At 49.8% G+C, this 26,875-nt stretch overlaps 2 protein-coding genes, 1 long non-coding RNA gene and 1 other non-coding gene across 4 annotated transcripts; 3 read left to right on the forward strand and 1 right to left on the reverse strand.

Moving 5' to 3' along the window:
• The first annotated feature begins 3,675 nt into the window (after positions 1-3,675).
• LOC136476574 (probable polygalacturonase) lies at positions 3,676-14,854 on the forward strand. Its single transcript, XM_066474455.1, has 5 exons — positions 3,676-4,293; positions 13,108-13,228; positions 13,435-13,609; positions 13,712-13,782; positions 13,980-14,854. The coding sequence occupies exons 1-5, from the start codon at positions 3,796-3,798 to the stop codon at positions 14,612-14,614; spliced, it is 1,500 nt and encodes a 499-aa protein (XP_066330552.1). The 5' UTR covers positions 3,676-3,795; the 3' UTR covers positions 14,615-14,854.
• A 189-nt stretch (positions 14,855-15,043) lies between these two features.
• TRNAF-GAA (transfer RNA phenylalanine (anticodon GAA)) lies at positions 15,044-15,116 on the forward strand. The gene has a single exon. It is a non-coding gene; the product is annotated as a tRNA-Phe (tRNA).
• Positions 15,117-20,847: 5,731 nt separating this feature from the next.
• LOC136476575 (uncharacterized) lies at positions 20,848-23,367 on the reverse strand. Its single transcript, XR_010763653.1, has 3 exons — positions 22,186-23,367; positions 21,731-21,778; positions 20,848-21,654 (listed from the first exon to the last, which is right to left on the reverse strand). It is a non-coding gene; the product is annotated as an uncharacterized lncRNA (long non-coding RNA).
• Positions 23,368-25,325: 1,958 nt separating this feature from the next.
• Positions 25,326-26,661, forward strand: LOC136469267 (zinc finger protein 3-like). Its single transcript, XM_066467527.1, has one exon. It carries the CDS (start codon positions 25,326-25,328, stop codon positions 26,103-26,105), a length of 780 nt encoding a protein of 259 aa, XP_066323624.1. The 3' UTR covers positions 26,106-26,661.
• The last annotated feature ends 214 nt before the right edge of the window (positions 26,662-26,875 follow it).

The following is a 26,875-nucleotide window of genomic DNA, read 5'->3' on the forward strand; positions in this document are numbered from 1 at the left end:
CACCATCTGCCAGTTAAATACATCTTGTCACTAGCCATGAGCCTAGCTAGTATTCTAAGGATCTTATATATATGCAATTCCTCTCGAGGAGAATATGATGTCTGGTGTTATTTGCTTACAGCGACTTATATTAGCTCTTCCCCCCAATGATGTAAGAATCTTGAATTTGACGGAGGATTTTGACTGTTTTTTTTTTCAGGATTTGGTGGTACACACGGAGTTCGTTACCGGCTTGCCGAGTTCAGGACCATGAGAAACGTCCCCCTGTTCCTATCTCATTTTGGGGAGAAATCATCATTTGTACTATGAGTGTCAAAATATATTCCGTACGGAGGTCGATTTGCCTTCACCGTACAGTACTAAAACTGGATTTAGCCACTCATACAACTTTAACCTGTTCTGTTTTCACATAGTGCCGTTCGGCTCAACAAGAAGCTAACTTGTTCGACTTCTTTTTTTAGTCGGAACAGTATTTTTCTCTCACAACATTTCAATCGGAACAATGTTTTTTCAGCATAAACAGTACATTTTTCATACCAGCCGAACGGGGAGCGCTCGTACTAATTAATAACGGAGAGACTGACGTCTGGCCACAGCCGTCCTACCACACCTGCTCCTGCTGCCCGTCCGTTTTTAATAACGATACGGCAAAGACATCTATGGATGCAACTTTTTCGTGCTCTACTTCATCTCGTGCTCTGCGCCTGCTGTCTGCCGATGGATGCAGTTTTGTGCTCTGCTTTCCCTCGTGCTCTGTGATAGCTACCTACCTATGGATGTAGCTTCGTGCTCTACGCCTGCTGCCATGCTCATGGATACACAGCCTGTTCGGTTGGCTGGTTCATATCGTTGCTGGTTCGTAAAGAAGTGCTGCTGGCCGGTTTATGTGAGAGAAAAATATTGTTCAAGCTGAAAATTTACGATCATTTACGACAAGCTACAGCCAAACGAACAGGCCGACAACTTTGTGCTCGGTGCTCAATTCGCTTCCCGTGCGCACGCGGGGACCGTTATGCCCGAGGGGACCACTCTGCACCCCTTTGCCACGCCGGCTCATGAAACACTTGCAACATAAAACATTTGCTGCAACATACGTCCAAAACAGATGAAACATTTACAACATACGCTTGCAACATATGTGTATGGACATTGCAACATATGCAACATCCAGATAAAATACTTGCAACATACGTTTGAAACAGCTGGAACATTTGAAACATACACTTGAACATATGTATATAGCCAGTGCAACATATGCAACATCGAGATAAAATACTTGCAACATACGTTTGAATCAGCTGAAACATTGGAAACATACACTTGCAACATATGAAACACTAGATCTACTTTTGCAATATCTAAATAAAACATATACGACATACATCTGAAACACATGAAACATATGGTTGCAACATGTGCTCATCTACTTGCTGCCCCCTAATGGACGCTAGTTGACGCGGAGCTTGACGCCAACATAGAGCTCGATGCCACGGCGCGGAGGTCGGACCTCGGCTGTGCGGAGCGCGGGCGACACGAGGCGAGAGCAGCGCACGGCGCGAGGCATGAGGCGTGGGTAGGGCGCATGAGGCACGAGGCGCTGGAGCAGGCGAGTACCTCTGGTCCGGTCGGACGGATGCTAAGAGAGCATTACCGAATTAATAAAGAGCATTACCGAATATATATGGAAATTATTTCCTACTCCCAGGTAATAGTTACTCCCATGTGCATATCTCTAGATTTATGGCGTATATGGCCCGACAAACTGTATATAGATGGAATATGTCATCATACTAGACCATCTATGGTACTATATATGACAAGTATGTATGTATACTTAGAGTATATGGTTATACTTATTTTATATGCTACTATCATAATATTATATAATATATTAAAAAATATGTGCTCTTTTGATTTTTTTTCACATAGTAAAAATCTTGAGTATCTTAATATTAGTACGTCAACATACTCAAACTGATAAATGAGTATATACACATACGCAACGTGATTTATTGATTATGAAAGTAACTACTCCAGAAATATATAAAATGCACCATATATATGGTACGCGCAGTATGCGTATATACGTGAATTTAAAAATCAGCGTACGAGCGGGTGTCCGGATAATTAGCGTGGAAAACGGATCTGAGAGACGGTGGGTCGAGTATATACGTAGGCACAAATCATGGCTGACTGCATCTTCGTCCTCATCTAGCCAGTTTGTCTTCGCATACAGAACACTAGTCCGCTCATCCACTTCCTGTCGCCGACGAGCTGGTGCACGCCAGGCCATCGACGGCGGCGCGGCCAGGCCAGCACGCTCGGTGGCCCTGCCAGGCCCGCGCGTATCTGCCTCTAGGCCGTGTGCGCTGCCTCCGCCGGGCGGGCGGGCTTATCCAACTCGAGCGACGCCTCTGTTCTCGTGCGCTGAGTCGACAACGAACAGTCCATACCTCCTCTGAAATCTGAATTAGGATTACCGATTACAGCACCATCAATCCATTCGTGTGTTTCTCATTTAGTTTGTTGTCGATCCGTAGGCAAATCTCTTGCTCACTCGTGTTGCTTGTTTTTCCTGATCAAGAGCGCCTAGCCCCCCGTCTGTCATCTGTGTTGCTCATCCGTGTTTGCTTGTTTCCATCTCAATTCACTAATCCTTCTTGTTGTGATCGATTTGTTAATTCCAATTTAATATCCTTGCAGATCGCAGATCTGAATAGGAGGCTTATCCTTGCAGATTGCAGATCTTGCTGCTATCGCACTACTACTTAAATCAAATCATCTTATCTTGGATACAAGGCGTTCTCTCCTTGCTTCTCTGCACTTGTCGTCGACAGTCACTATGAATTAAAAAGATACTATCTTCCAGAGAAGAGTAGGCCTGACCATGTGCCGTTCGTTGCTTCTTTTTGCGGGTTGAGCTCATTGCGTTCGACAACACCGGGGGCTACGACAGGAATATCTTACCAAAGCTCATATGGCAGCCCAAAATCATAGCCCACAAAGCTAGAGCCCAAGTAACGGTTCGTTGAGTTAAGTGGTGCTCAACCGCTCATCTTCTTGTTTTATTTTTATAGAAAACTAGAGAGGCAAGATGGAGAAAACCACCTCAGGATGTGGCAAAAATAAATTGTGATGGGGCTTTCATGCAGGAAGAACGATCGGGAGGCTGGGGCTTTGTCATTCGCAGCTATTAAGGGGAGGTCATCTCTACAGGTTTCGGTAATTTGAAAAGAGTGCTGGAACCCTTCCAGGCGGAGGTCATCTCTACAAAACGTCATTCTGGAAACAGATGCATCGATGGTAGTCCAGGCAGCTCTGTCTTGTATTGATGATCGAAGCTCGGCTAGTGGTTCCTGTAGTGCGCAGGGGGGTCGGCAGCGGTCTCCTGTCCGACTGGTCGGCAGGGAAGATTCCCGGGTCGGGAGGGGGAAAACTAGGTGGAAATGCTCGGTAGAACCCATATAGGCCACAGCGGCGGTAAATTTCTCTCGGAGGTGGGCCTCACGAGACAATCTCAAAACCGGAGTGGGCCTCATCACGGCCCAGTCGAAGAAATGGTCAGACTACACAAACGATTGTCCAGACCCAGCCCAACAACGATAACCCATCGGTTAGCCAGAACGACCACCTGGTTGGGCCGGGCCGTGCCGTTCCATCCGTTTGTTGTTGGGGCCCGACACGCTTACGCAATTTGTGCGAAAGAACAGAAAAGCCATTTGTTTCGGACAGGTCTCTTTTTCTCTCCTTCTTTCGGGCGTGTCCAAAAAGCAAAGCGACGCGCGTCGCCCCGCCATGGCGCACGCCACCAAGGCCGCCGACGACCACGACGCCTCGCCGCTGCCTCTCCCTCTCCCGCTCCCATGGCCACGCCCGGCGCCTCTTCTCGTCATCCTGTCCCTGCTCGCCGCGGCCTCCTACCTGGCCCTCACGCGCGTCCCCGCCGCCTTCGCTTCGGGGCGCCTGATACCCGCCGGGCTCCTCCCGATCGCCCCTCCTCGCCCTCGCCCCCACGACGCGCCCGCGCCCGGAGACAGCTGTGCGGGGTTCTACGCGGGCGCGGGGCCGGCGCGCGCGGTCGCGGCGTCCGTGGAGGAGTTCGGGGCCGTGGGCGACGGCGCCACGCCCAACACCGCGGCGTTCCGGCGAGCCGTCGCGGAGCTGGACGCGAGGGCCGGTGGGAGAGGGGCTAGGCTTGACGTGCCCCCCGGGAGGTGGCTCACGGGCAGCTTCAACCTCACCAGCCGCTTCACCCTCTTCCTGCACCGCGGCGCGGTCATCCTCGGTTCCCAGGTCACGGATTCATTCATTGCTTGCGCAATTCTTCTTCTGTTCGATTCAATTCGTGCTTTTTCTTATACGACAATTATGTGCATCGGCTTCGCTTTACGAGTGGTTTGAATTTTGCTTAGCATTTCTGCTCAAGCATGCGCACAAATGCGTGATTTTGTTCAGTTGCCATGCATGGACAGCAAATTTCGTTACATTGGTGGTTCAAATATTTCCATTTTCACTTCTGTGCTCCAAAATCTGAACATAAGAGGGCGTTCGTTCATAACCTCGTAGGTAGGAGTATACTCCGTCTGTCTGGAAAAAAAAAATGCAATTCTATGTTCGGGTTAAAAGCTAGAATTGTGTTTTTTTTAAGTAGTATATTGGGATTTGGGCCTCGTTTAGATTGAAGTTAGGAATTAGTATTTGGCACTGTAGCACTTTCGTTTGTATTTGATAATTATTGTCCAATCATGGTCTAACTAGGCTCAAAAAATTCGTCTCGTAATTTACAATTAAACTGTGTAATTAGTTATTTTTTTTATCTACATTTAATACTCCATACATGTATCAAAAATTTAAGATGATGGAGAGAGTGAAAAAACTTACAATGGAAACCAGGCCAGGCTCCATATTGTCGTCGAACTGCGCGTCGTCAAACTAGTAGATTCGGCGCCTGTGCTGTCACTGTGTCACATGCCATGATCCGTGGCGGCAATAAAGAAAAAGATACAGCCAGTGGAGGTGATGTATTGGAGTCACATGCTTGGACTTTGGACGGCCTGGGTCTCTCTGACTCTCTGCGGTCCAGGCCCGGTCCTGGCGGGGGTCGAGCAGCGCCCCCGCACTGGGCCCTCGGATCCTTGGGGCGCTCCCAGGAATCTAAAGGCAGCGTTGGTTTGGCTGTCAGGCACGTTGTCAGTTTAATTTGCGACACGGTCAACCTTGTGGCATCGTTTCACTTAATGCTCAAGTTGTAGCCTATACTTGTATAATCTCAGCTTCTATACATGTGCTTGTGCAACGTGACGTGATCCACGTGACTTTGTCAATAGACTATTAATTCCTACTTCCTCTGTCCCATATTATAAGACGTTTTGACAATTTTATATTCATACCTTTTACTATGTATCTAGACATAATATATTTAGGTGTATAGCAAAAGTTATGAATCTAAAAAAGCTAAAATGTCTTATAATTTGAAACGGAGTACCTTTTATCGTTTATTCAGTCTCACTATTTGTTACTTCGTCCATCCTAAAATAAGTATATACCCTATTAATCAAGGAGTCAAATATTTTTAAGTTTGATCAAATATATATACACAATAATACTAATATTTATTATGTGCAATAAGCATTATTACATTAGTTGTGCATTATATATTTATAATAAACTATTTTAAGATACAAATATTGATATTATTTTATAGTTAAATTTAAAAGAGTTTGACTCTCTGAGAAGCGTGATGTGTGTTTATTTTAAGACAGAATGAGAATATGTTAAATACCAAACTAAAACACCGTGATCGATCCCCTGCACATACGGATTGGCGCACAAAATTACATAATCATTTTTTACCTGTAAATATTAAATTGCTTGATAATTTTAGATGTGTTTATTGGTAACATTTCATATGCATATTTTTCCCTTTATTTCAATTTTTAAGGGGCCTTCGTCTATGATTTCGCTCTAGGCCCTTAAACCCTCAGGACCGGTCCTGCTGCGGTCCTTGTGAACCCTGCTCGTTTGGCTTCTCAGCGTTACTTTTTCAGCATAATAAATCAGCCAACGATATTTAAGCAGTATGTTTGCCTTTGCTTTGTCCCCACTGCTGCTTCGACCTGGACTGGTGTTGGGCTGTTGGTCCCAGTTGATACCTCCTTGTAGTACTTTACATTGCTTCCACCCCCGTCTTATCTGTTTGTGCTAAAGCCAATAGAGGGTCAGAAAAATCTCTGGTTTGGAGCTTTGTGCAGGAGCCAATAATCCGTGTTTTTGGTCCATCCGGTAGAGATAGACATGTCATGCCAGTGTGACAACATGTACGGACTAGGCAGAATAATATGTGTTGACTGTTCAGGATTGGGCAGATTAATTTGCTAGAAAGGGAGGAACTGTGATAGTACTGTGTATTCATGATCCATGTGAGGAGGTTCAGTAGGAATTGGTTGCAAAGGAACTAGCATAATTGAGAACGTAGCTGTTCAATTCTCCTGCTACAGGTACTTTCCAACAAAACAAACAAGTACTAGCTAGATGGGAATGAAACCATAATCAAGATGTTTAATTTAGGGCCATTACACCCTTCACATGTTGTCCACAGTGCAATACTGCAATCACCTTTGATATCATTAGAGAAATCATGTTGAGTTTCCAACTAGTAACAATGACATAGTTCTATAAAGTGGAGTATAATTGAGAGGAATTTGCTGGGAACTTGTGACCTTCAGTTGGAACACATTGATAATTGTAAGCCATCTTGCGTCCTTTACAGCTAATGCCAGGTCCAAAATATTGTGCGCGCCAATCTATGCCCATTTTGTTATTTCATTTGTGTCAACCAAGGCAAGCAACATTCACATAGAAAGACACAGCTGCATGATTTGTACAGTACTGTAGACTCATCAGGTCATTATAATGCCAACATGATGGCTTTATAATACCAACATGATAGCATGGGGAAACAGTCTTCAAGGGGACCATGCACTGGATTCTGATGGATAAGTCTCATGTGTGGCTGGTCTTTGTGGGGCTATGATGCTCACATGGTCATGGTCCTTGTGGCTGTTTTTCTGTTTTTAGGACAGCATCTTAGACTAGAGGACAGCATCTTAGAGGACAGCATCTTAGACTAGAGGACAGCATCTTAGCTAGGACAGCATATTAGCATCTTAGACTAGCATCTTAGACTAGCATCTTGGCATATGCTTGGCTGGCTAGCAGCCTATAAATATGTAACCCCAACCCCTCAGGTTGGTATGGCATTTGTGTGAGCTTGTGTGAGAAATAGACAAGAAAATTGCCCCAACTCCTAGTGTCATCCTCTCTCGATGAGAGTAAGAATTCTCCTACTACCAAGAGTGAGAATTCAGCGACTAACAACTGGTATCAGAGCCGTATTATCCTGTAGCCTGAGCATCTCTTGCTCATCTTCTCTCCCAGCCCCACAACAGCCCCAGCTGTTGGCAGCAGCAGCTCCTCCGGCCGCTCCTGTTCACTCCTCTCCCAGCTCGTCTGAAGCAGCCCTCTCCCCACGCAGCAGCCCCCCGGTAGCGCGTCATGTCCGCAGGGCAGTCTCAGCGCTCGGTCGCCTCGAGCACGCGGCGTCGGCAGGAGGCCGAACTTGCCGCGGCAGAGGAACGCGAGCGAGCGGCGGCAGAGACCGCTGCAGCGGCGGCAAGGGCGTCGAGGCTAGCAGCGGCGGAGCTGGCAGCAGCCAGAGCGGAGGCGGAAGCAGCGGCGGCGGCGAATGCAGCGCGTGCGGCGGCGGCGGAGGTCGAGGCTCTGCGCGGCAGCATCGGCAGCTCCATCTCCGCTGACGACACCGCCGACGCGGACCTCGAGCTGCTAGAGAGGGAGGCAGCGCGAGCGCGGGCGGCGCAGTGGACAGCCGCGCACGTACATAAGCGTGGCGGCAGCCCAGACAGGCGCGGACGCGCTGGCGGCGCTCCTGGAGGAGGCGCGCACGGCGGTGGCGCTCCTGGGGCGGCCGCGCACGCCCACGAGCGCGGCGGCAGCCCAGATAGGCGCGGACGCGCCGGTGGCGCTCCTGGAGGAGGCGCGCACGGCGGCGGCGCTCCTGGAGGAGGCGCGCACGGCAACGGTGGCGGACGGGTCGATGGAGAGCGCGGCCTTCACAGGCAGCGTGGCTCTCTCTCCCCGGATCGGTACCGACGGGTCGATGGAGAGCGCGGCCTTCACAGGCAGCATGGCTCTCTCTCCCCGGATCGGTACCGTGGTCACCACGGGCTCCAGGCTGTTGTCAGGGACGTCGGTCCCGGCGGTGGGTGGCCTACCCTCACCAAGACCAACTACGTCGAGTGGGCTGCGGTGATGAGGGTAAAGCTCCAGGTGCGGCACATGTGGGAGGCAGTCCGGTACGGCGACGTCGACTACGACCTAGATCGACGGGCGCTGGATGCTCTCATCGCTGCAGTCCCGCCCGAGATGCAGTTCTCGCTTACCAGCAAGCGGACTGCCAAGGAGGCTTGGGACGCCATCGCTGCGGCACGCATCGGCAGCGACTGCGCCCGCAAGTCCACACTGCAGGCACTTCGCAAGGAGTGGGAGAACCTGGCCTTCAAGCCAGGTGAGGACGTTGATGACTTTGCTCTCCGTCTCAATACTCTGTTGCAGAAGATGGTGCAGTTCGGCGACGACACCTACGGTGAGGAGAGAGCTGTCGAAAAGCTCTTCCGCTGCGTCCCCGAGAAGTACAAGCAGATGGCTCGCTCGATCGAGTCTCTGCTGGATCTCTCCACGATGTCGATCGAGGAGGCGATAGGTCGCCTCAAGGTCGTCGACAGCGATGAGCCACAGTCCCTCTCGGGGCCCATCACCACTGGCGGGAAGCTCCTTCTCACTCGGGAGCAGTGGCTTGCCAGCCAAGGTGACCGGAGGAAGGGGGAGCCTTCTTCCGCGACAGGCGGCCGCAAGCGTGGCAAGCCGCGCAAGGCGCGCAGAGACGCCCAGGCCGGGGCGCGAGGACGTGCCGAGGGTGATGCCCGCGGAGGCGCCCAGGGCGGCGCCGCTGGCAGGCACAAGCCGGCACGAGACGACACCTGCCGCAACTGCGGCCAGCTTGGCCATTGGGCCAAGGACTGTCGACAGCCACGACGCGGCCAGGCCCACGTCGCACAGGCGGAGGAGGAGGAGCCGGCTCTGTTCATGGCACATGCCAGCATCGAGCTACCTCCAGCGGCACCGGCCGCAGCGGCTCTCCTCCACCTTGACGAGCCAAAAGCACACGCCCTCCTCGGCGACAGCTCCGGCAACGACAAGACTGACGGGTGGTGCCTCGACACCGGCGCCACCCATCACATGACCGGTCGACGGGAGTTCTTCACCGAGCTTGACTCTAGCGTCCGAGGCTCCGTCAAGTTTGGGGATGCCTCCGGCGTGGAGATCAAGGGCGTCGGCTCCATCATCTTCACCGCCGTGTCTGGTGAGCACAGGCTGCTCACCGGAGTCTACTACATCCCCGCGTTGAGGAACTCCATCATCAGCTTGGGACAGCTGGATGAGAACGGTTCGCGCGTAGTGGTTGAGGACGGAGTCATGAGGATTTGGGATCGTCGCCGTCGCCTTCTTGCCAAGGTATCCAGAAGCGCAAATCGACTCTACGTCCTTAACGTGCAGGTGGCACAACCCCTCTGTCTCGCTGCTCGTCGGGACGACGAGGCGTGGCAGTGGCACGAGCGTTTCGGGCACCTTCACTTTGAGGCCCTGAAGCGGCTCAGTGCCACGGAGATGGTGCGAGGCCTGCCGTGCCTCGACCATGTGGAGCAGCTCTGCGACGTCTGCGTGTTGACGAAGCAGAGGCGACTCCCCTTTCCCCAGCGGGCGAGCTTTCGAGCCAAGGAGAGGCTCGAGCTCGTGCACGGGGACTTGTGTGGCCCGGTGACACCGGCCACACCGGGAGGACGACGCTACTTCCTGCTGCTCGTCGACGACCTCTCCCGCTACATGTGGGTGATGGTCCTCGGCAGCAAGGGAGAGGCTGCGGACGCCATCAGACGCGCGCAGGCTGCTGCGGAGGCGGAGTGCGGCCGCAAGCTGCGCGTGCTGCGCACCGACAACGGCGGCGAATTCACGGCGGCTGAATTCGCGTCGTACTGCGCTGACGAGGGCATTCAGCGCCACTACTCCGCGCCGTACAGCCCGCAGCAGAACGGCGTCGTCGAGCGGCGCAACCAGACGGTTGTGGGGATGGCTCGGGCCCTCCTCAAGCAGAGGGGGATGCCGGCTATCTTCTGGGGAGAGGCGGTGGTGACGGCCGTCTACATCCTCAACCGCTCGCCTACCAAGGCGCTCGACGGCAGGACGCCGTACGAGGCTTGGCATGGGCGCAAGCCGGCGGTCTCCCACTTGCGGGTCTTCGGCTGCCTCGCATTCGCCAAGGAGCTTGGCCACATCAGCAAGCTCGACGACAGGAGCACTCCGGGAGTGTTCATCGGCTACGCGGAGGGCTCGAAGGCCTACCGCATCCTCGACCCGAAGACACAGCGTGTGCGCACGGCGCGCGACGTTGTGTTCGACGAAGGGCGAGGATGGGCGTGGGACAAGGCAGTGGACGACGGCTCAGCTCCGACGTACGACGACTTCACTGTCGAGTACGTCCACTTCGAGGGAACTGGGGGAGTAGGCAGTTCTTCTTCGGCAAGCGCGTCTACCCCAGTCTCCGAGCCTCCACCGACCCCGGCACCTGCTACTCCGACAGCACCACGCTCTCCAGCCAGGACCTCGGCTGCGATGAGCTCTTCGTCGGCTCCACCACAGCCGGCAACGCCACGCACTCCAGCACCGACAGGCACCACTCCGGGCACGTCTACTCCACCACCAGCTCGTGTCGAGCACGGCCCGGTTGAGCTCGCTACTCCGCTCTCTCACGACGAGGAGCGCGTCGATGCGTACCACGACGGTGAGCCGTTGCGGTACCGTACGGTGGAGAACCTTCTCGGCGACCAGCCGGTGCCGGGACTGGTGCCTCACGACCTGGAGGACCTGGAGGCGCAGTTGCACCTTGCGTGTGACGACGGCGAGCCTCGGTCGTTCGCAGAGGCCGAGAGACACGCGGCATGGCGCGCCGCGATGCAGTTGGAGATGGATGCGGTTGAGAAGAACCGCACCTGGGAGCTTGCTGACCTTCCTCGTGGTCATCGCGCAATCACCCTTAAGTGGGTGTACAAGCTGAAGAGGGATGAAGCCGGTGCCATCGTCAAGCACAAGGCTCGCTTGGTGGCACGAGGTTTCGTGCAGCAGGAGGGGGTCGACTTCGACGACGCCTTTGCTCCCGTGGCACGGATGGAGTCCGTGCGACTCCTCCTTGCGCTAGCTGCCCAGGAGGGCTGGCGTGTTCATCACATGGACGTCAAGTCGGCGTTCCTTAACGGCGACTTGAAGGAGGAGGTCTACGTGCACCAGCCGCCGGGATTTGCGATCCCCGGCAAGGAGGGCAAGGTGCTCCGCCTGCGCAAGGCCCTCTATGGCTTGCGGCAGGCACCGAGGGCGTGGAATGCCAAGCTGGATTCCACGCTAAAGGGGATGGGCTTCGAGCAAAGCCCGCACGAGGCGGCCATCTACCGACGGGGCAATGGAGGTAATGCCCTGCTGGTGGGTGTCTACGTCGACGACTTGGTGATCACCGGCACCAAGGATGCGGAGGTGGCGGCATTCAAGGAAGAGATGAAGGCCACCTTCCAGATGAGTGACCTGGGGCCTCTTTCCTTCTACCTGGGAATCGAGGTACACCAGGATGACTCTGGGATCACGCTTCGACAGACCGCCTACGCCAAGCGCGTCGTTGAGCTAGCTGGGCTCACCGACTGCAACCCAGCTCTCACTCCGATGGAGGAGAGGCTGAAGCTGAGCCGCGACAGCACGACGGAAGAGGTGGACGCTACGCAGTACCGGCGTCTTGTGGGGAGCCTTCGCTACCTCGCCCACACACGGCCGGACTTGGCATTCTCCGTCGGCTACGTTAGTCGGTTCATGCAGCGACCGACGACGGAGCACCAGCAGGCTGTGAAGAGGATCATCCGCTACGTTGCGGGGACTCTCGACCACGGCCTCTACTACCCGAGGTGCCCTGGGGCGGCACACTTCGTCGGGTACAGCGACAGCGACCACGCCGGCGACATCGACACCAGCAAGAGCACGAGCGGGATCCTCTTCTTCCTTGGCAAGTGCCTCGTTAGCTGGCAGTCGGTCAAGCAGCAGGTGGTGGCCCTGTCCAGCTGCGAGGCCGAGTACATAGCGGCCTCCACCGCTTCGACTCAGGCGCTCTGGCTCGCTCGACTGCTTGGTGATCTCCTCGGCAGAGACACCAGAGCGGTGGAGCTCAGGGTGGACAGCAAGTCCGCTCTGGCCCTGGCAAAGAACCCCGTGTTCCACGAACGCAGCAAGCACATCCGGGTGAGGTACCACTTCATCCGAGGCTGTTTGGAGGAAGGGAGCATCAAGGCGAGCTACATCAACACCAAGGACCAGCTTGCGGACCTGCTCACCAAGCCCCTTGGGAGGATCAAGTTCCTTGAGCTCTGCTCCAGGACCGGGATGGTTCAACTCTCCCACAAGACGACGCACAAGACTTAGGGGGAGAATGATGGATAAGTCTCATGTGTGGCTGGTCTTTGTGGGGCTATGATGCTCACATGGTCATGGTCCTTGTGGCTGTTTTTCTGTTTTTAGGACAACATCTTAGACTAGAGGATAGCATCTTAGAGGACAGCATCTTAGACTAGAGGACAGCATCTTAGCTAGGACAGCATATTAGCATCTTAGACTAGCATCTTAGACTAGCATCTTGGCATATGCTTGGCTGGCTAGCAGCCTATAAATATGTAACCCCAACCCCTCAGGTTGGTATGGCATTTGTGTGAGCTTGTGTGAGAAATAGACAAGAAAATTGCCCCAACTCCTAGTGTCATCCTCTCTCGATGAGAGTAAGAATTCTCCTACTACCAAGAGTGAGAATTCAGCGACTAACAGATTCTAGATTGAATATTGATGTCTTCACATTTAAGTAGGCGAATGTCCAGCGCTTCATAGTTGTGTATGCTCATTACAAAACTGCATAGAGTATTGAGTAGCAAGTTGGACTATGATATGCAGGATCCAGAAGAGTGGCCTCTCATTGCCCCTTTGCCATCTTATGGGCGTGGAAGGGAACGGTTAGGACCACGCCATATCAGCCTCATTCATGGAGAGGGCTTAAATGATGTTGTGATTACTGGTATGACAAATTCTTAGCTATGTCTACTTTCATGATTGATTAATAAATAAAAATTTGCCTCATTAAGTTAATAAATCAAAATTTGAGTAAAACAAAATTGAGTCTTTTTTTTGGTAATGGCATAGGCTTGAATTTTAGTCTTGGTCCATATCATCTCAAGAATTAGTGTTGATGTATAACTTGAAAATGCACTTCACAAATATCAGGTAGCAACGGGACCATAGATGGCCAAGGAAATATGTGGTGGGAGCTATGGTGGAACCGAACTTTGAACCACACAAGAGGCCATCTCATCGAGCTTGTGAACTCAACCAACATCCTAGTGTCCAGTATCACACTGCGCAACTCCCCTTTCTGGACAGTACACCCGGTCTACTGCAGGTCAGTTTACCAAGCTGATTCCGCTGCATTTCCTAATAGGAACATTTTCATTCTATGTAAATGAAGTTCTGGGAAAATTAATATTTGCTATTTATTTGCCAGCAACGTGGTGATGAAGGATTTGACCATACTGGCTCCCCTGAATGCTCCAAACACAGATGGCATCGATCCAGGTTTGTGCTGTTATTTTCATTAGCGTCCTACTGTTTGTCTTTCTGAGAATTAGCCAAGCCAAATGCAGTTTTATCATCATGGTTTTCTATATGTTTGGGATTTTTAACAACTAGATATATTTTAAATTCGCCACTAGTGAATCTGTTTTGCAAAGGATGAACTCTTTACTGACAGCTCTCTTGCTGTACAATGGCAGACTCGAGCTCGGAAGTTTGCATTGAAGACTGCTACATCGAAAGCGGAGATGATCTTGTTGCTGTCAAGAGTGGTTGGGATCAGTACGGGATCTCTCTAGGCAAACCGAGTACAAACATCGTCATTCAGAGGGTTTCAGGCACAACTCCGACATGCTCAGGTGTAGGTTTTGGTAGCGAGATGTCAGGAGGCATATCTAATGTGCTTGTCCGTGACCTCCACGTATGGAACTCTGCGCAAGCCGTGAGGCTCAAGACTGATGTAGGGCGGGGTGGGTACATAACCAACATCACCATAGCCAATGTGACGATGGAGAAGGTCAAGGTACCAATAAGATTCAGTCGAGGTGCAGATGACCATTCTGATGACAACTATGACCGAACCGCACTACCAAGGATCAGCAATGTGCTTATCAGTGACGTTGTCGGTGTAGACCTGCAGCGAGCACCAATGCTGGAGGCAGTACCTGGTGCAGTTTATGAAGGGATCTGCTTCAGAAACTTTAGCTTAAGAGGCATACGGCGGCAGGACAGGTGGCATTGCGAGTCCGTGTATGGAGAGGCGCATGAAGTTTTTCCTGCTCCTTGTGAAGAGTTCAGGAAAAATGGATCTTCGTCATGGTGTGGATTTCTTTGAGCAGTTGCACAGATTACAGTAGTCAGAAGTTTTGAGAGTGGATGATACAGGAATACTTGAAATAGAGGGTGTTCATATTGGTGTTCCATGAAGCATATGACATAGGTTTTTGAGATTATACAGACAAACTCGGGATTTTAACTTTAGTCTTCTGTTTTTGGAGTGGGGTTAGAAACACCATGTATGTGCACAGCAAAAAATAATAATAAATCAATTAATACATTAAAGAAATTTCATGTATCCCTTTTACTACATGTCATTTAGATATTCAGTACTTATATGTTTCCCATTCGTGCAATCTACTACCATATTCAGTACTTATATGTACACCAGGTGTGTAATGTACTGAGTACTGGATACTAAACTGACTTAAAAGGTGGATGAATACTTTTGATATTAGAATGAACATGTTTGACTTAAAAAGCCAAAGCGGGGATAGCTCAGTTGGGAGAGCGTCAGACTGAAGATCTGAAGGTCGCGTGTTCGATCCACGCTCACCGCAATTTTTTTCATTTCTTGGTTTCTGAGTTTTTTTTTTTAATTTTTTCTCCGGGCTTTTTCCTTATTTTTGTTTCTGGATTTTTATTTCATTTTTATTGTTTCTGGGAATTTTTTTTTTATTCTGGAAGTTGGTTCCTGCTGATTTGCTCTCCAGTTTTTGCTTACTAAGCTGATCATATTTTTTTCAAACATTTACTCCTATGCTGAATTGCTAACTACATCTTTCCAAAGTTTGCTCAGTGGAATGATCACCGTTCGTTTGATCCACGTCTAGGATCTTGGGGCATTTCTTATGAAAGAAAGCCAGGAATCTGGCCATGCTCAAGTGGACTCGGATGGAACCAAAAACAACAATCAGCTTTGCTGCACGCGGAAATGTACATTCCCCCTTCGATCCAGCTACCGTGAATTTACAAGCTACAATACCTCGACTCAACGAGCCTTTCATCACAAACTACAATGCATCTACACGAATTTCCAAGAGAGGTAACCCTGGGAGTGTTTGAGTTGATGACCACCCATTTCTCATGCTTTGCTACAAGCTACAAAGCTTATATATATGGAGCAGGCAGAAGTCATAATACTTGTCTGTAGTTTATTTGTTATGTTACCGATGTTTAGCTGCTTAGTTGGGGATTAAGATTTGCCAAAAGTTCAGGGTGTTAACAATAGCAAAGTTGGAAAAGTTTATAGGGAAACTTCACACGTCTATTTGATTCCATTCCATTCAACATTTCCAAGGCAGAGGAAAGTCAATTTTCCCTGAAGACTAGCTTCTTGTCTTTTGTATATATATTTGATTTGGAGAAAAATTCATGATCGGTCCCTTCACTTGGCTCGAGGTGTAATCTAGATCCCTGTACTCTTCAAATGTAATTTCTGAGTCCGTAAACTTGCCTTAGGATGTCGTCTAGATCCAAACGTGTTTTTACCCACTCTATACGGGGTTGACATGGCACGCTGACTATACATCATATATATATATATATATATATATATATATATATATATATATATATATATATATATATATATATATATATATATATATATATATATAACTACTATCCTGTAGCTGGCTACGGAATAACTTATTCTGTAGCCATTTTAAGTTATGATAATTACTATGTTAATTTACGAGATTATAGTAACTCCTTACTAAGTGGTTTAATATAACGTTATGGTAAATATCCCCATGTGTTATAGTAACCCAACTATCGTAAATATGTATTGACATTATGGTAAATTAGTATATAAAATTATAGTAAATGGAGATGGCTACAGAATAACTTATTTTGTAGCCGGCTACTGAATAGCCTCTCCCTATATATATATATATATATATGGGGCCCACTTGTCAGGTCATTCTCTCACTTCCGTTCTTCTCTTTCGTCACGCGCCGAACAGGACCGGTCCTGAGGGTTTAAGGGCCTAGAGCGAAATCATAGATGAAGGCCCCTTAAAAATTGAAATAAAGGGAAAAATATGCATATGAAATGTTACCAATAAACACATCTAAAATTATCAAGCAATTTAATATTTACAGGTAAAAAATGATTATGTAATTTTGTGCGCCAATCCGTATGTGCAGGGGATCGATCACGGTGTTTTAGTTTGGTATTTAACATATTCTCATTCTGTCTTAAAATAAACACACATCACGCTTCTCAGAGAGTCAAACTCTTTTAAATTTAACTATAAAATAATATCAATATTTGTATCTTAAAATAGTTTATTATAAATATATAATGCACAACTAATGTAATAATGCTTATTGCACATAATAAATATTAGTATTATTGTGTATATATATTTGATCAAACTTAAAAATATTTGACTCCTTGATTAATAGGGTATATACTTATTTTAGGATGGACGAAGTAACAAATAGTGAGACTGAATAAACGATAAAAGGTACTCCATTTCAAATTATAAGACATTTTAGCTTTTTTAGATTCATAACTTTTGCTATACACCTAAATATATTATGTCTAGATACATAGTAAAAGGTATGAATATAGAATTATCAAAACGTCTTATAATGTGGGACAGAGGAAGTAGGAATTAATAGTCTATTGACAAAGTCACGTGGATCACGTCACGTTGCACAAGCACATGTATAGAAGCTGAGATTATACAAGTATAGGCTACAACTTGAGCATTAAGTGAAACGATGCCACAAGGTTGACCTTGTCGCAAATTAAACTGGCAACGTGCCTGACAGCCAAACCAACGCTGCCTTTAGATTCCTGGGAGCGCCCCAAGGATCCGAGGGCCCAGTGCGGGGGCACTGCTCGACCCCCGCCAGGACCGGGCCTGGCGCCGAAGACCGTCTCCAGCGGGTTCCCGACGCCGGCAGCCGCCTCCCCCCGGCCACGCCGCTGCCTCCAGCACAACGCGCGCGCAGCGCCGACTCCCTCCCTCCCTTTCTCTCCCTCGCCAGGCACATGCGCACGCGCACGTCCACGACACGCCATGGACGCCCGCGAGCTCGGGCTCCTCTTCCTCGTCGCTAGCGAGGCTCGCTCTCCTGCTAATCGTCGTTCTGGTGATGACACCCGGGGTCGACGCGGCATCGGCAGCGTCAGCGGCTCCCGCGAGCGACGCGGCCGCGGCGTGCGACTGCGGCGGCGTGGCGGCGGTGATCAGGGAGGAGGACGCGCGCAGGGCGCTGCGGCTCAAGATCGATCGCGGCGGCGTCCATCCTGGCGTCAGAAGCGGCGGGGGTGCTGGTCCCGCTCTGGGAAGCAGCGAGAGGAGCAGAGCGCGCTCGAGGAGCCCGCGCCGCCGCTTCGCTTTCGGCCTCCGCCGTAGCGCCGGAGCCGCACCTCCCGGAGGCCCGTGCGCTCGCCGTCAGGGCCTCCGCCGCCTGCCGGAGAAGACGCGACGCCGTCGTGTGGGTGCTGCGCACATACAGCTACGGCGTCGATGTTGGCTGCGAACGCGGCGGCGGCCGACGACGCCGAGGACGACGCGCTCTGCTCCCTGTCGGCCTCGCCTCGTCCGGCTGCTGCCTCTACGGCGGTCGCTCCGGCGGCAGTGAAGACCGGTCTTCTCCCAAGCCTCAGCAACGTCAATACGTCATTCATTATCCAATGCAATCAGGCAGGTGTAACACCAGTTGATCCTTTCCTGAATCCTGATTGATCTGGGTACTGCACAAGAACAGCCATCACGCACGCACGTGGAGACGGCCGGCCGGAGCCGGACGGTGGTCCGCAGCGAGCGTACATGGAGACGGCGACAGCGCCGGCCGGCCGGCAAATAATTGCGAGAGCTAGCGCATGCATCTGATCCGCGGCCCCCCGGACCTGATCATCGTTGATCCATCCATCTGGGGCAATTCCTCCGCCGCCGTCGACCAAGTCTCTAGCCCGCCACTGTCGATGGTAGCACGCGCCGCCGCCATCGACCGCGCCAAACGCCGCGCTGCCACCCTCGACCGGAAACGACGCTACCCGCCAGTGCAGGCTCGCCGGAGGACCACGTTGCCCGCCCGCCATCGCCACTCGTGCCGTGCCGGCGTGCGTGTTTTTGCGGGTGAGACAGGAGAGGGAGAAAAAAGTGACAAGAAAAAATATAAAATAAAAATATATTTCACCTGACATGTGGATCCCATATGTAGAAGCCACGTCAGCGTACCGTCAACATGCCACGTCAATATCTAGAGCGGGTTTGAACCCAGATGACACTGGAATCCAAGTTCATATAGCCAGAATTAATATTTCAAAGGTATAGGAACCTAGATGACACCTCTCGTCAAGTTAAAAGACCCATGTATTTTCCTCTTTGATTTGATTCCATAATACTAGAGTTCAATAAGGACCAGCCGACCAGGCATATAAGCTGCAGAAAGTATGTCGATCAGCAAGAAATAAAATAAATAGTGTAGTGAGGACCGGGACACTGGGGAGTTAGGATGTGTTCGTAGCCCATCCATTCAAATAGACCCACGCGTTATTGCACGGGATGGGCTACAACCCACGCTTACATGATTAACAAACAACATGCTAGAGTCGCATTTAAATATTTTGCCCTCCCCTAAAAAAAATTAATGACCGTAGGACTAGTAAAATGATCTTCAGCCGTAAGATTTCGAATATAATATTTCGTATAAGCTGAAACTTCAGTACTTTTGTTCGGAATCCGATATTTCATACGTATCCAATTTACTCAAATTAACATCACTGATAGGGGAGTTAAATTTAGTACTCCCCAGTTCTCTTCAAAATCGGATCCAAGCAAGATAGTATGCAGACAATCGTCTCGTTCAACTGATGGTTTCTATGGCTGATAAGCCGACTGATACTATTTTTGATGTGAGAGAAAAATAATGTACCATGACCGATAAACAGTCCAAGCGAACAAGACGAATGTCAACTGTGTTTCAGTACTGTTTTGTACTTTTTTTTGAAGGCCTAGCGTCCGGACGTACGGACGGGACGTCGCGTCCAGGCACGGCTCCAACAACTGCGCCGCTCCCACGTCCCGCATCCCGTCCCAGGACCCACGCCCGCGTCCGTCGCAGGGACCCGTGCCTACCCCACACCCCACACGGGGAAACCCACGTGAGTTGACCCACGACTATGCCCCAGCAGTAGTGACAGCCATCGGTCGCGCCATGCAATATCCCGATCTACTTTTGCAAAATCCGGATGAAACATTTGCAACATATGTCTAAAACAGATAAAACATTTGGAACATAAAGTTAAAACACCATTACAACATGTGCAAGATCCCGATCTACTTTTTGCAACATCCAGATGCAACATACAAAAGAAGCCAGATGAAACACTTGAGACATGCGTCTGAAACACTTGCAATATACGTGTACAAAAAATAGATGAAACATTGGGATAAATGCTTGCAACATACGTGTACAATCATTGCAACATATGCAACATTCCGATCTACTTTTGCAACATCCGCATGAAATAATTAAAACATACCTCTGAAATAACTGAAACAATTGAAACATAGGCTTGCAGCATATCTGGAAAAATGTCCAGAAACACTTGAAACACAGCATCGCCGCGCGGCCATGACATACCTGGTGGGTAATTAGGGTAGCGCAGGCCTCCCCTTCGTGCCGACAACGCGAGGTACGTGGATGGGGCGTAGGCGCCAGCCTCACCTACTTCCCCTTCCACGACGGGCGAGGGGGATCGGCGCGGCGCTGGATGGTGCGCACCCGCACGCCCCCCGCCATGCCCGTCGTCGCCCGAGGGAGAGGAGACCCTGCTGGACCTGAAGAGGGTGCCAGCGGCCGGGGTAGGGGAGGGTCAGCGGCTTACTTGAGCCCGCCGGCCGCGCGCCAACGGCTTGCTCGAGCCGCCATGGAGTGGGGGAGGGTCACGACCACAATGGCGGAGAAGGCGAGTGAAGGGCGGCTGTGTGGTGGAGGCGCCCTCAGCGGCCGATGCGAAATTTGGAACGGAGTGTAACTCTATTTTATTTCTTTTTTTTAGAAACTCTTTATGCGGGAGCAGGCTGTGGGCTGGTCCGCTGGCCCAGCTAGCCGCATTCGGACGGACCGACATGGGACGGACGCCCTAGCCGAAGCATTATTGTACTTTTTTGGAATCTTTATTTACTATAAGAGTTATCCACAATTTGGAATACTAGGTTACTCGTTACTGTATGTATTATACTACTAGGCTTCACACGTACGCTCATTGTACTAGCTTAACAAAAAGATATTTACAGCACTTGAAGCACAGAAAGCTCTCGAAAATAAATCATTTATTCACATAGACAATTTCCACAAGGGCGGCAAGAATTACATCAGCTACCACGTAGCCATATCACATCACCACAGAAGATATATATAGTAAAACCCAACAGCTGATTTGCTTGGAAGAGTTCACAGCAGCAGACTGTACACAAGTGACAGGTCCCAGTTTGTTTCTTCAGTAGTAGCAGCAGTCTCAGTTAGCGGCCGCTGGACATCCAGAACCACGCCCAAATCCATACCCAGGCAGCATGCTAATTGGGTAGGGTATGGATATTGCACATTTAGATTTTGGTATGGGAAAAAACGTAGCGTATAACTGCTTCTATTCTGGATAAATACTATTTTCAGCTGAAACAAACATTCAAGCTGTCGGGCTTGTCTGCTGCACAACTGCTACGACAGCCTGAATCTGTTCAACAGCTTTCTCCAACAAATTTACCACTGCAAAAGTGCAAACAAGTAATTCTACTGGAAAGGACTCTTCTATACAATGGACAAGATGCCAAATCTCCATATAAGAGAACATCAAGAGATGTGCCATCAGAAAACTCAATATCCACATGACCTTTTGAATCATCTGTCTCCTTGTCAGTTCCAGATCGGATGGACAAAAATTTTGCAATCAGAAAAGAGCTTTTTTCATATCATCAGCTATTATATCCATGGTAGACTTCCAACATATGTACTGTTATATTTCATGGTAGATTTCCAACATGTCCTATTATATCCCTCTTATCAACTTTGGTGCAAAATCTTCTTTCTCATGTTCCGTTTGTAAGGCTGGGTTTTCAGATAAGATCCTCCTCTGACATGGATATCAAGAATGTCACTGCCCATGAGTAAAAGAATGAGAGGGATAGCACATAAGGATGTATGCTTACATTATCTGCATCATCCATAGCTAATTTCCTCTATTCGGCAGCATCAGTCTGAACAAGAATAGTCAGTCAGATAACACAGATACCTTTGAAACATAGCAATTGTGAAACACATATATCTGGCAAAGCCCTACGACAAAAATTACGGAGCAGCAGTCATTGCAGATATTTCAGTTCATTTCTATGATTATGTGGAATTAAAATTGAAGTTCGGAGTTAGGACCATTCAGATTCAAGGCTGAACCGCTGAAGCATCTAACATCATACAGAAGACCAAAACAGATACATGAAAATAATTATTAGTTATTTTTGGAACAGATTCAACAATCCTCAGCCGTAGATATAGTTATCTAGATATAAGTCTCTGCTTCCTTCAAGATACTAATTAATATGGGTCGTTTTAATTGTAAAGATTTGCAAGGGCTTGCTACCTGAGAAATTTTTCCCTTGGTTATTACCTGATTCTAACAATGACAATGATAATCCAGCACACTACACTAATGTATTGTCTTGGCTAACATAAAGTCAGAGAGTTATAATGCCTCATGAATTGTCATGCATCCACAAATCTTTTCTTCTTTAGAGGAGGTCCACTATTGGTGCATATTGAAATGGTTTAGCGACCAGTCCCATATTGAGATGGCCCATCTCATCGCCTTCACGCAGGACACAAACTTCGTATGCCACATCTTCTCTGCATTGTAAAATTGGGATCAGCCAGGGTAATTTGTAGTTTACATTACCAAATTACAAATTAGTCCATCTATAAGTTTTTGACAAAGGAAGAAACATGTGAGCATTGAACAGCACAACAAAGAGAATTAAATTGTCAGCACAAAAATCAGCTAAGGTGTCTTCTGTATACCTTAGACATTGTGTCTTCCAACTAAAACCTATGTTTATTTGGGAGGGCGACATCGGTGCGGGAAGTCATGGACACGGGGCTGCGGAACCTCGTCCAAAGACGGCTGACCGCTCAAGCCACCGCTGAGTTGGAGCGGCTAGAAGAGCTACTCCACAGCGTGGGGTTCAACGACGCCCGCGACAAGAGGACGAGCTTCTTCGAGGACGACTCCCACAAACTCATCTCGAGCATGATCTACCGCGCCTCGACGCAAGGAGAGCGCCCGTGCCCATCCTTCAAGTTCGTCTGGAAGAACTTCGCTCCCCCACGAGTTAAGTTCTTCGGGTGGCTGCTCACCAAGGAAAGAATCCATTGCCGAACGTCCCTAGTTCACAAACACATCCTCCAGGATATCGATGCACGGTGCGAGATCTGCAAGATGTATGACGAAAGCGCCGATCACATTTTCTCCGGCTGTTCCTTCGTTCGTAGTTTCTGGGAACGGATCGGATGGCGGCCGGCGGGAATCGCCAAGGTCGCTGAACTTTGGAAGACTCAGGTACCGCCCCATGTGCACGAGAAGGTGGCTCACCCTCTGATCTTGCTCTATTGCTGGGAGATTTGGCGCCACAGGAACGACGTCGTGTTCAGCGGGTTAGAACCCAGCACTGACAGGCTCATCGCCACCTGCAAGGAAGCAGCGGCATCCTGGAGCTGCAGGATCCCGAGAAAGGACCTTGTGATCGCTAGTAACTGGAGATTTTTGTTTTCTATGTAATCTCATCCTCCCCCCAACTGCTGATCACTTGATGTAAAACCTTAAGGGCTTTGCCCCTCCACCCACCGGGTCACCGGCATCTGTGGAATGGAAATCACATGGGGATTTTTCGTACCCCTCCCAACCCCCCCCCCCCAAGTTGACCTCAAAAAAATATGGGAAACACTAAGAACTGCTGAAGACCATGTCAACGTCACTTATTTGTGATTGCAAGGAATTATACATGCTGTTACAATAAGCAATAAATGTTTATTTGAATGTGTTTTATGCACTCGCAACGGAAGAACAAGAAACAAAGAGAGCATTAAGAACAAAATAAAAAAATTGTAAGCTTACGTCTTTGCAACCTGTCTTCCCTTACCCAATGGAGCACCGAAGTATTTATGTTCAATTTTGTGAAGTCAGTAAACATTATGTATTTCAAATTCACAAGACTCCTAAAGCGTAATGCTACGTAAAAACAATGCCATCCATACTGAAAATGAGCACGCAACTGATGGAAGACATAATTCATGTAAAAACTAACACAAAGAGCCTTTGCACTCACGTCGATACAACTATGAAACAATTTGCCTGCCATCTGCTGCTAAACCTGCAACAGACTGCAAATGACAATAAATAAAAGTAATTTGTGAAAACAAACATAATTCATAAAAAATGGCTAATGGAACATGAACCTTTGCAAGAAAAGAACATGTATCACCAAGAAAATTCAAAAGGAAAAAATTTCAATAGATACAACATCTTTCATCCTGCCCCTCTATTTATTCATCAATGGCATGATTTTGCATCAAAACCACTATCAATTTTGAGTCACTTGTAAAGGCATTACCAAGCCTGAGTGCCGGTGCACTGAATGGATCCTGCGGTTTGACCCTTCCAGCATTCGCCCTATTCGTTTGGGCTTGTTTGGCTTATAAGTCGTACTTTTTCAGCCAACGAATAGTATTTTTCTCTCACACCAAATCAGCCAACAGTATTTTCAGCCATGGCTTATCAGTCAAACAAACCCAAACGAACATGGTGATTATCTTTGAGGTTAACCAGCTTCTCATCAACACCCTAAAGGACCAACCACCAAATGGGGATGCAGTCGTGACTTGGGCAACTCAAACAACTTTAGCACTGAACCGAAGGTTTTTTTTTTTTTTTTTTGAGAAAGCCAAATCTTACCAGGACAATGCCATATTTGCACTTCATCCCAACTACAGTCCTATTGACAAATACCAGGGCGTCACCAATAAGATTACATGGAATAGAAAATGGGGAACAAATAGCGAAGTAGCTGAAGTTCGGGTTTGGATGCCCGGTTTCGCACGGCAGGAACGGAAAAGGGGTGCGGATGGGTGGTCGTCTCCGGCGAAGATGGAACCAAGGCCTGGCGAATGGCGAAGACCTGGGCACCTGCCGTCGGGCGTCGGCGTCGGCGTCGGCGCGGTCGCGCAGTTGCCGCACGAGAAAGGGAGCGCGCGCGCACGCGGGGGTGAAGGGGAGAAGACAGAGCTGATTGGTGAAGCGAGCGCCGGAGGGCACGGAGCGAGGGCGGCGCGTGATGGGATGCGGTGATGGAGGCCTTCCTTCTCAATTGCGGGGTATCGGGGAGCGACGCCAAGGCGCGGGATCGTCGCGCCAAGGAGAGGTGGGCACGGGATTCTAATTTCCGTTGCCGCGAATACGTTGGGAGAGGAGGAGGGGTTTGTGTTGTAACAGAGGAAGCAGCGAGATCATCAGAGATCACAAGTGTGATTACTGAGCATTAAGGCCGTGATCTCCACCACTAACACCCTGTGATCATGCGCGATCTGTAAATTTGGCAGGTGAACTTGCATTCCTCTAGATTATCTCCACATTTAACCCTCTCCTTCTTGTTTCTTGTATAAGTAGGCGCCAAACCCCGGCTAATATAATAACTCCACACCAGTGCAGAGCGAAACGAGATTCATATGGACAAGGGATCGAGCTCCCGCACCGCGTCCATGGAGGTTGAGGGAATGGGGGTGAAGCAGGTGGAGGACGGAGAGGAGGTACAGGCGCCGAGGAAGGAGGAGGAGGAAGCGTCGTCGGCGGCAAAGGAGCTCGACCTCCTCGGCGCGCTCGGCTCAGAACCGCCGGAGGCAAAGGCCGTGGAGACAGCGTCGCCGGGAAAAGGTAAGGAGAAGGCAATGGTGGCGGTGGCGGAGGAGGAGAAGACTCCGGCAAAGCGCTCGTTCAAGTGCAACTACTGCCAGCGTAAGTTCTACACCTCGCAGGCGCTGGGTGGCCACCAGAACGCGCACAAGCGCGAGCGCTCGCTCGCCAAGCGCGGCGCCGTCGCTGCGGTGGCGGGGCGCGGGCTGTACGGAGGCGCCACCGACCCCTTCCTGCCGCCACACCACCTCCGCTTCGTCCAACACGCCTGGCCGTCGTACTCTGCCGGCGGCGGCAGCAGGCCGTCGCCGTTCCTTGGGTTCGGACGGGGCTCTGCCGCGGCGCCGTTCTACGGCATGCACCACGGGTGGGCCGCGCATGCGCACACGCAGCCGTCTATGGCGGGGCTCACCCGCCACGCCGGTGCCGACCGCCCAGTCTACACGCCTCACGGCTACGGCTCCTCGTCGAGGGCCCCTGCCCCAGCCGTCCTCGACTCTGGGATCGCTGGGCTCCGGTGGTCCGCCGCCGTCGACAGTGGCGCTGCCGCCAGCGGCGACCCTGAAGTGCCGACGAAGGAGGAGGAGGAGGCGCAGAGTTGCAAGATAGACCTGAACCTCAGGCTCTAGCTCAGCGTGAGCTCCATGTTGGGGAGCCTATATGGTACTAGTGATTTGCGCGCGCCATGCGCACGTAGACAACCATGTTCTAACCAGAATTTGTCACAAAATAGAGTAAGGAACATAAGGTCAATCGTCAAAGCAAATCTTTAGAATGAATGCTGAGATGTTTGAATATTTCAAATATTTTACATGAGTTATAAAACACATGAACAATTGGGATGATGTGTAGCCTCCTAATGGCCAGAGGCCCTGCGGTTCTCTTGATCTTAAATGCTCTGTATTCGGCAGCATCAGTCTGAACAAGAATAGTCAGTCAGATAACACATACCTTTGAAACATAGCAATTGTGAAACACATAAAGCCCTACGACAAAAATTACGGAGCAGCAGTCATTGCAGATATTTCAGTTCATTTCTATGATTATCTGGAATTACTTTTAAGTAGTTAAAACCGATAATCAACAGATGGCCAATAAAATATTTTTCTTCTTGTGCTATTATGCAGTTAGAGGTCAATTTCTATCTTAGCCAATAAAATATTTTTCTTCTCACTTGGCCTGGTGCAAGCGTAGAATCTTACCATCTGTGATCGGAAGGTCCCGGGTTCGAGTCGCGGTCTCCTCGCATTGCACAGGCGATGGTAAGGCTTGCCACTGACACCCTTCCCCAGACCCCGCACAGAGCGGAAGCTCTCTGCGCTGGGTACGCCCTCACTTTCTACTTGTCAAACTTACTATCTTAGCTTCAATGTGACATCAAAAGAACAGATATGATTGC

Source organism: Miscanthus floridulus, chromosome 8 (assembly GCF_019320115.1).
Source record: "Miscanthus floridulus cultivar M001 chromosome 8, ASM1932011v1, whole genome shotgun sequence".
NCBI classification, from domain to species: Eukaryota; Viridiplantae; Streptophyta; class Magnoliopsida; order Poales; family Poaceae; genus Miscanthus; species Miscanthus floridulus.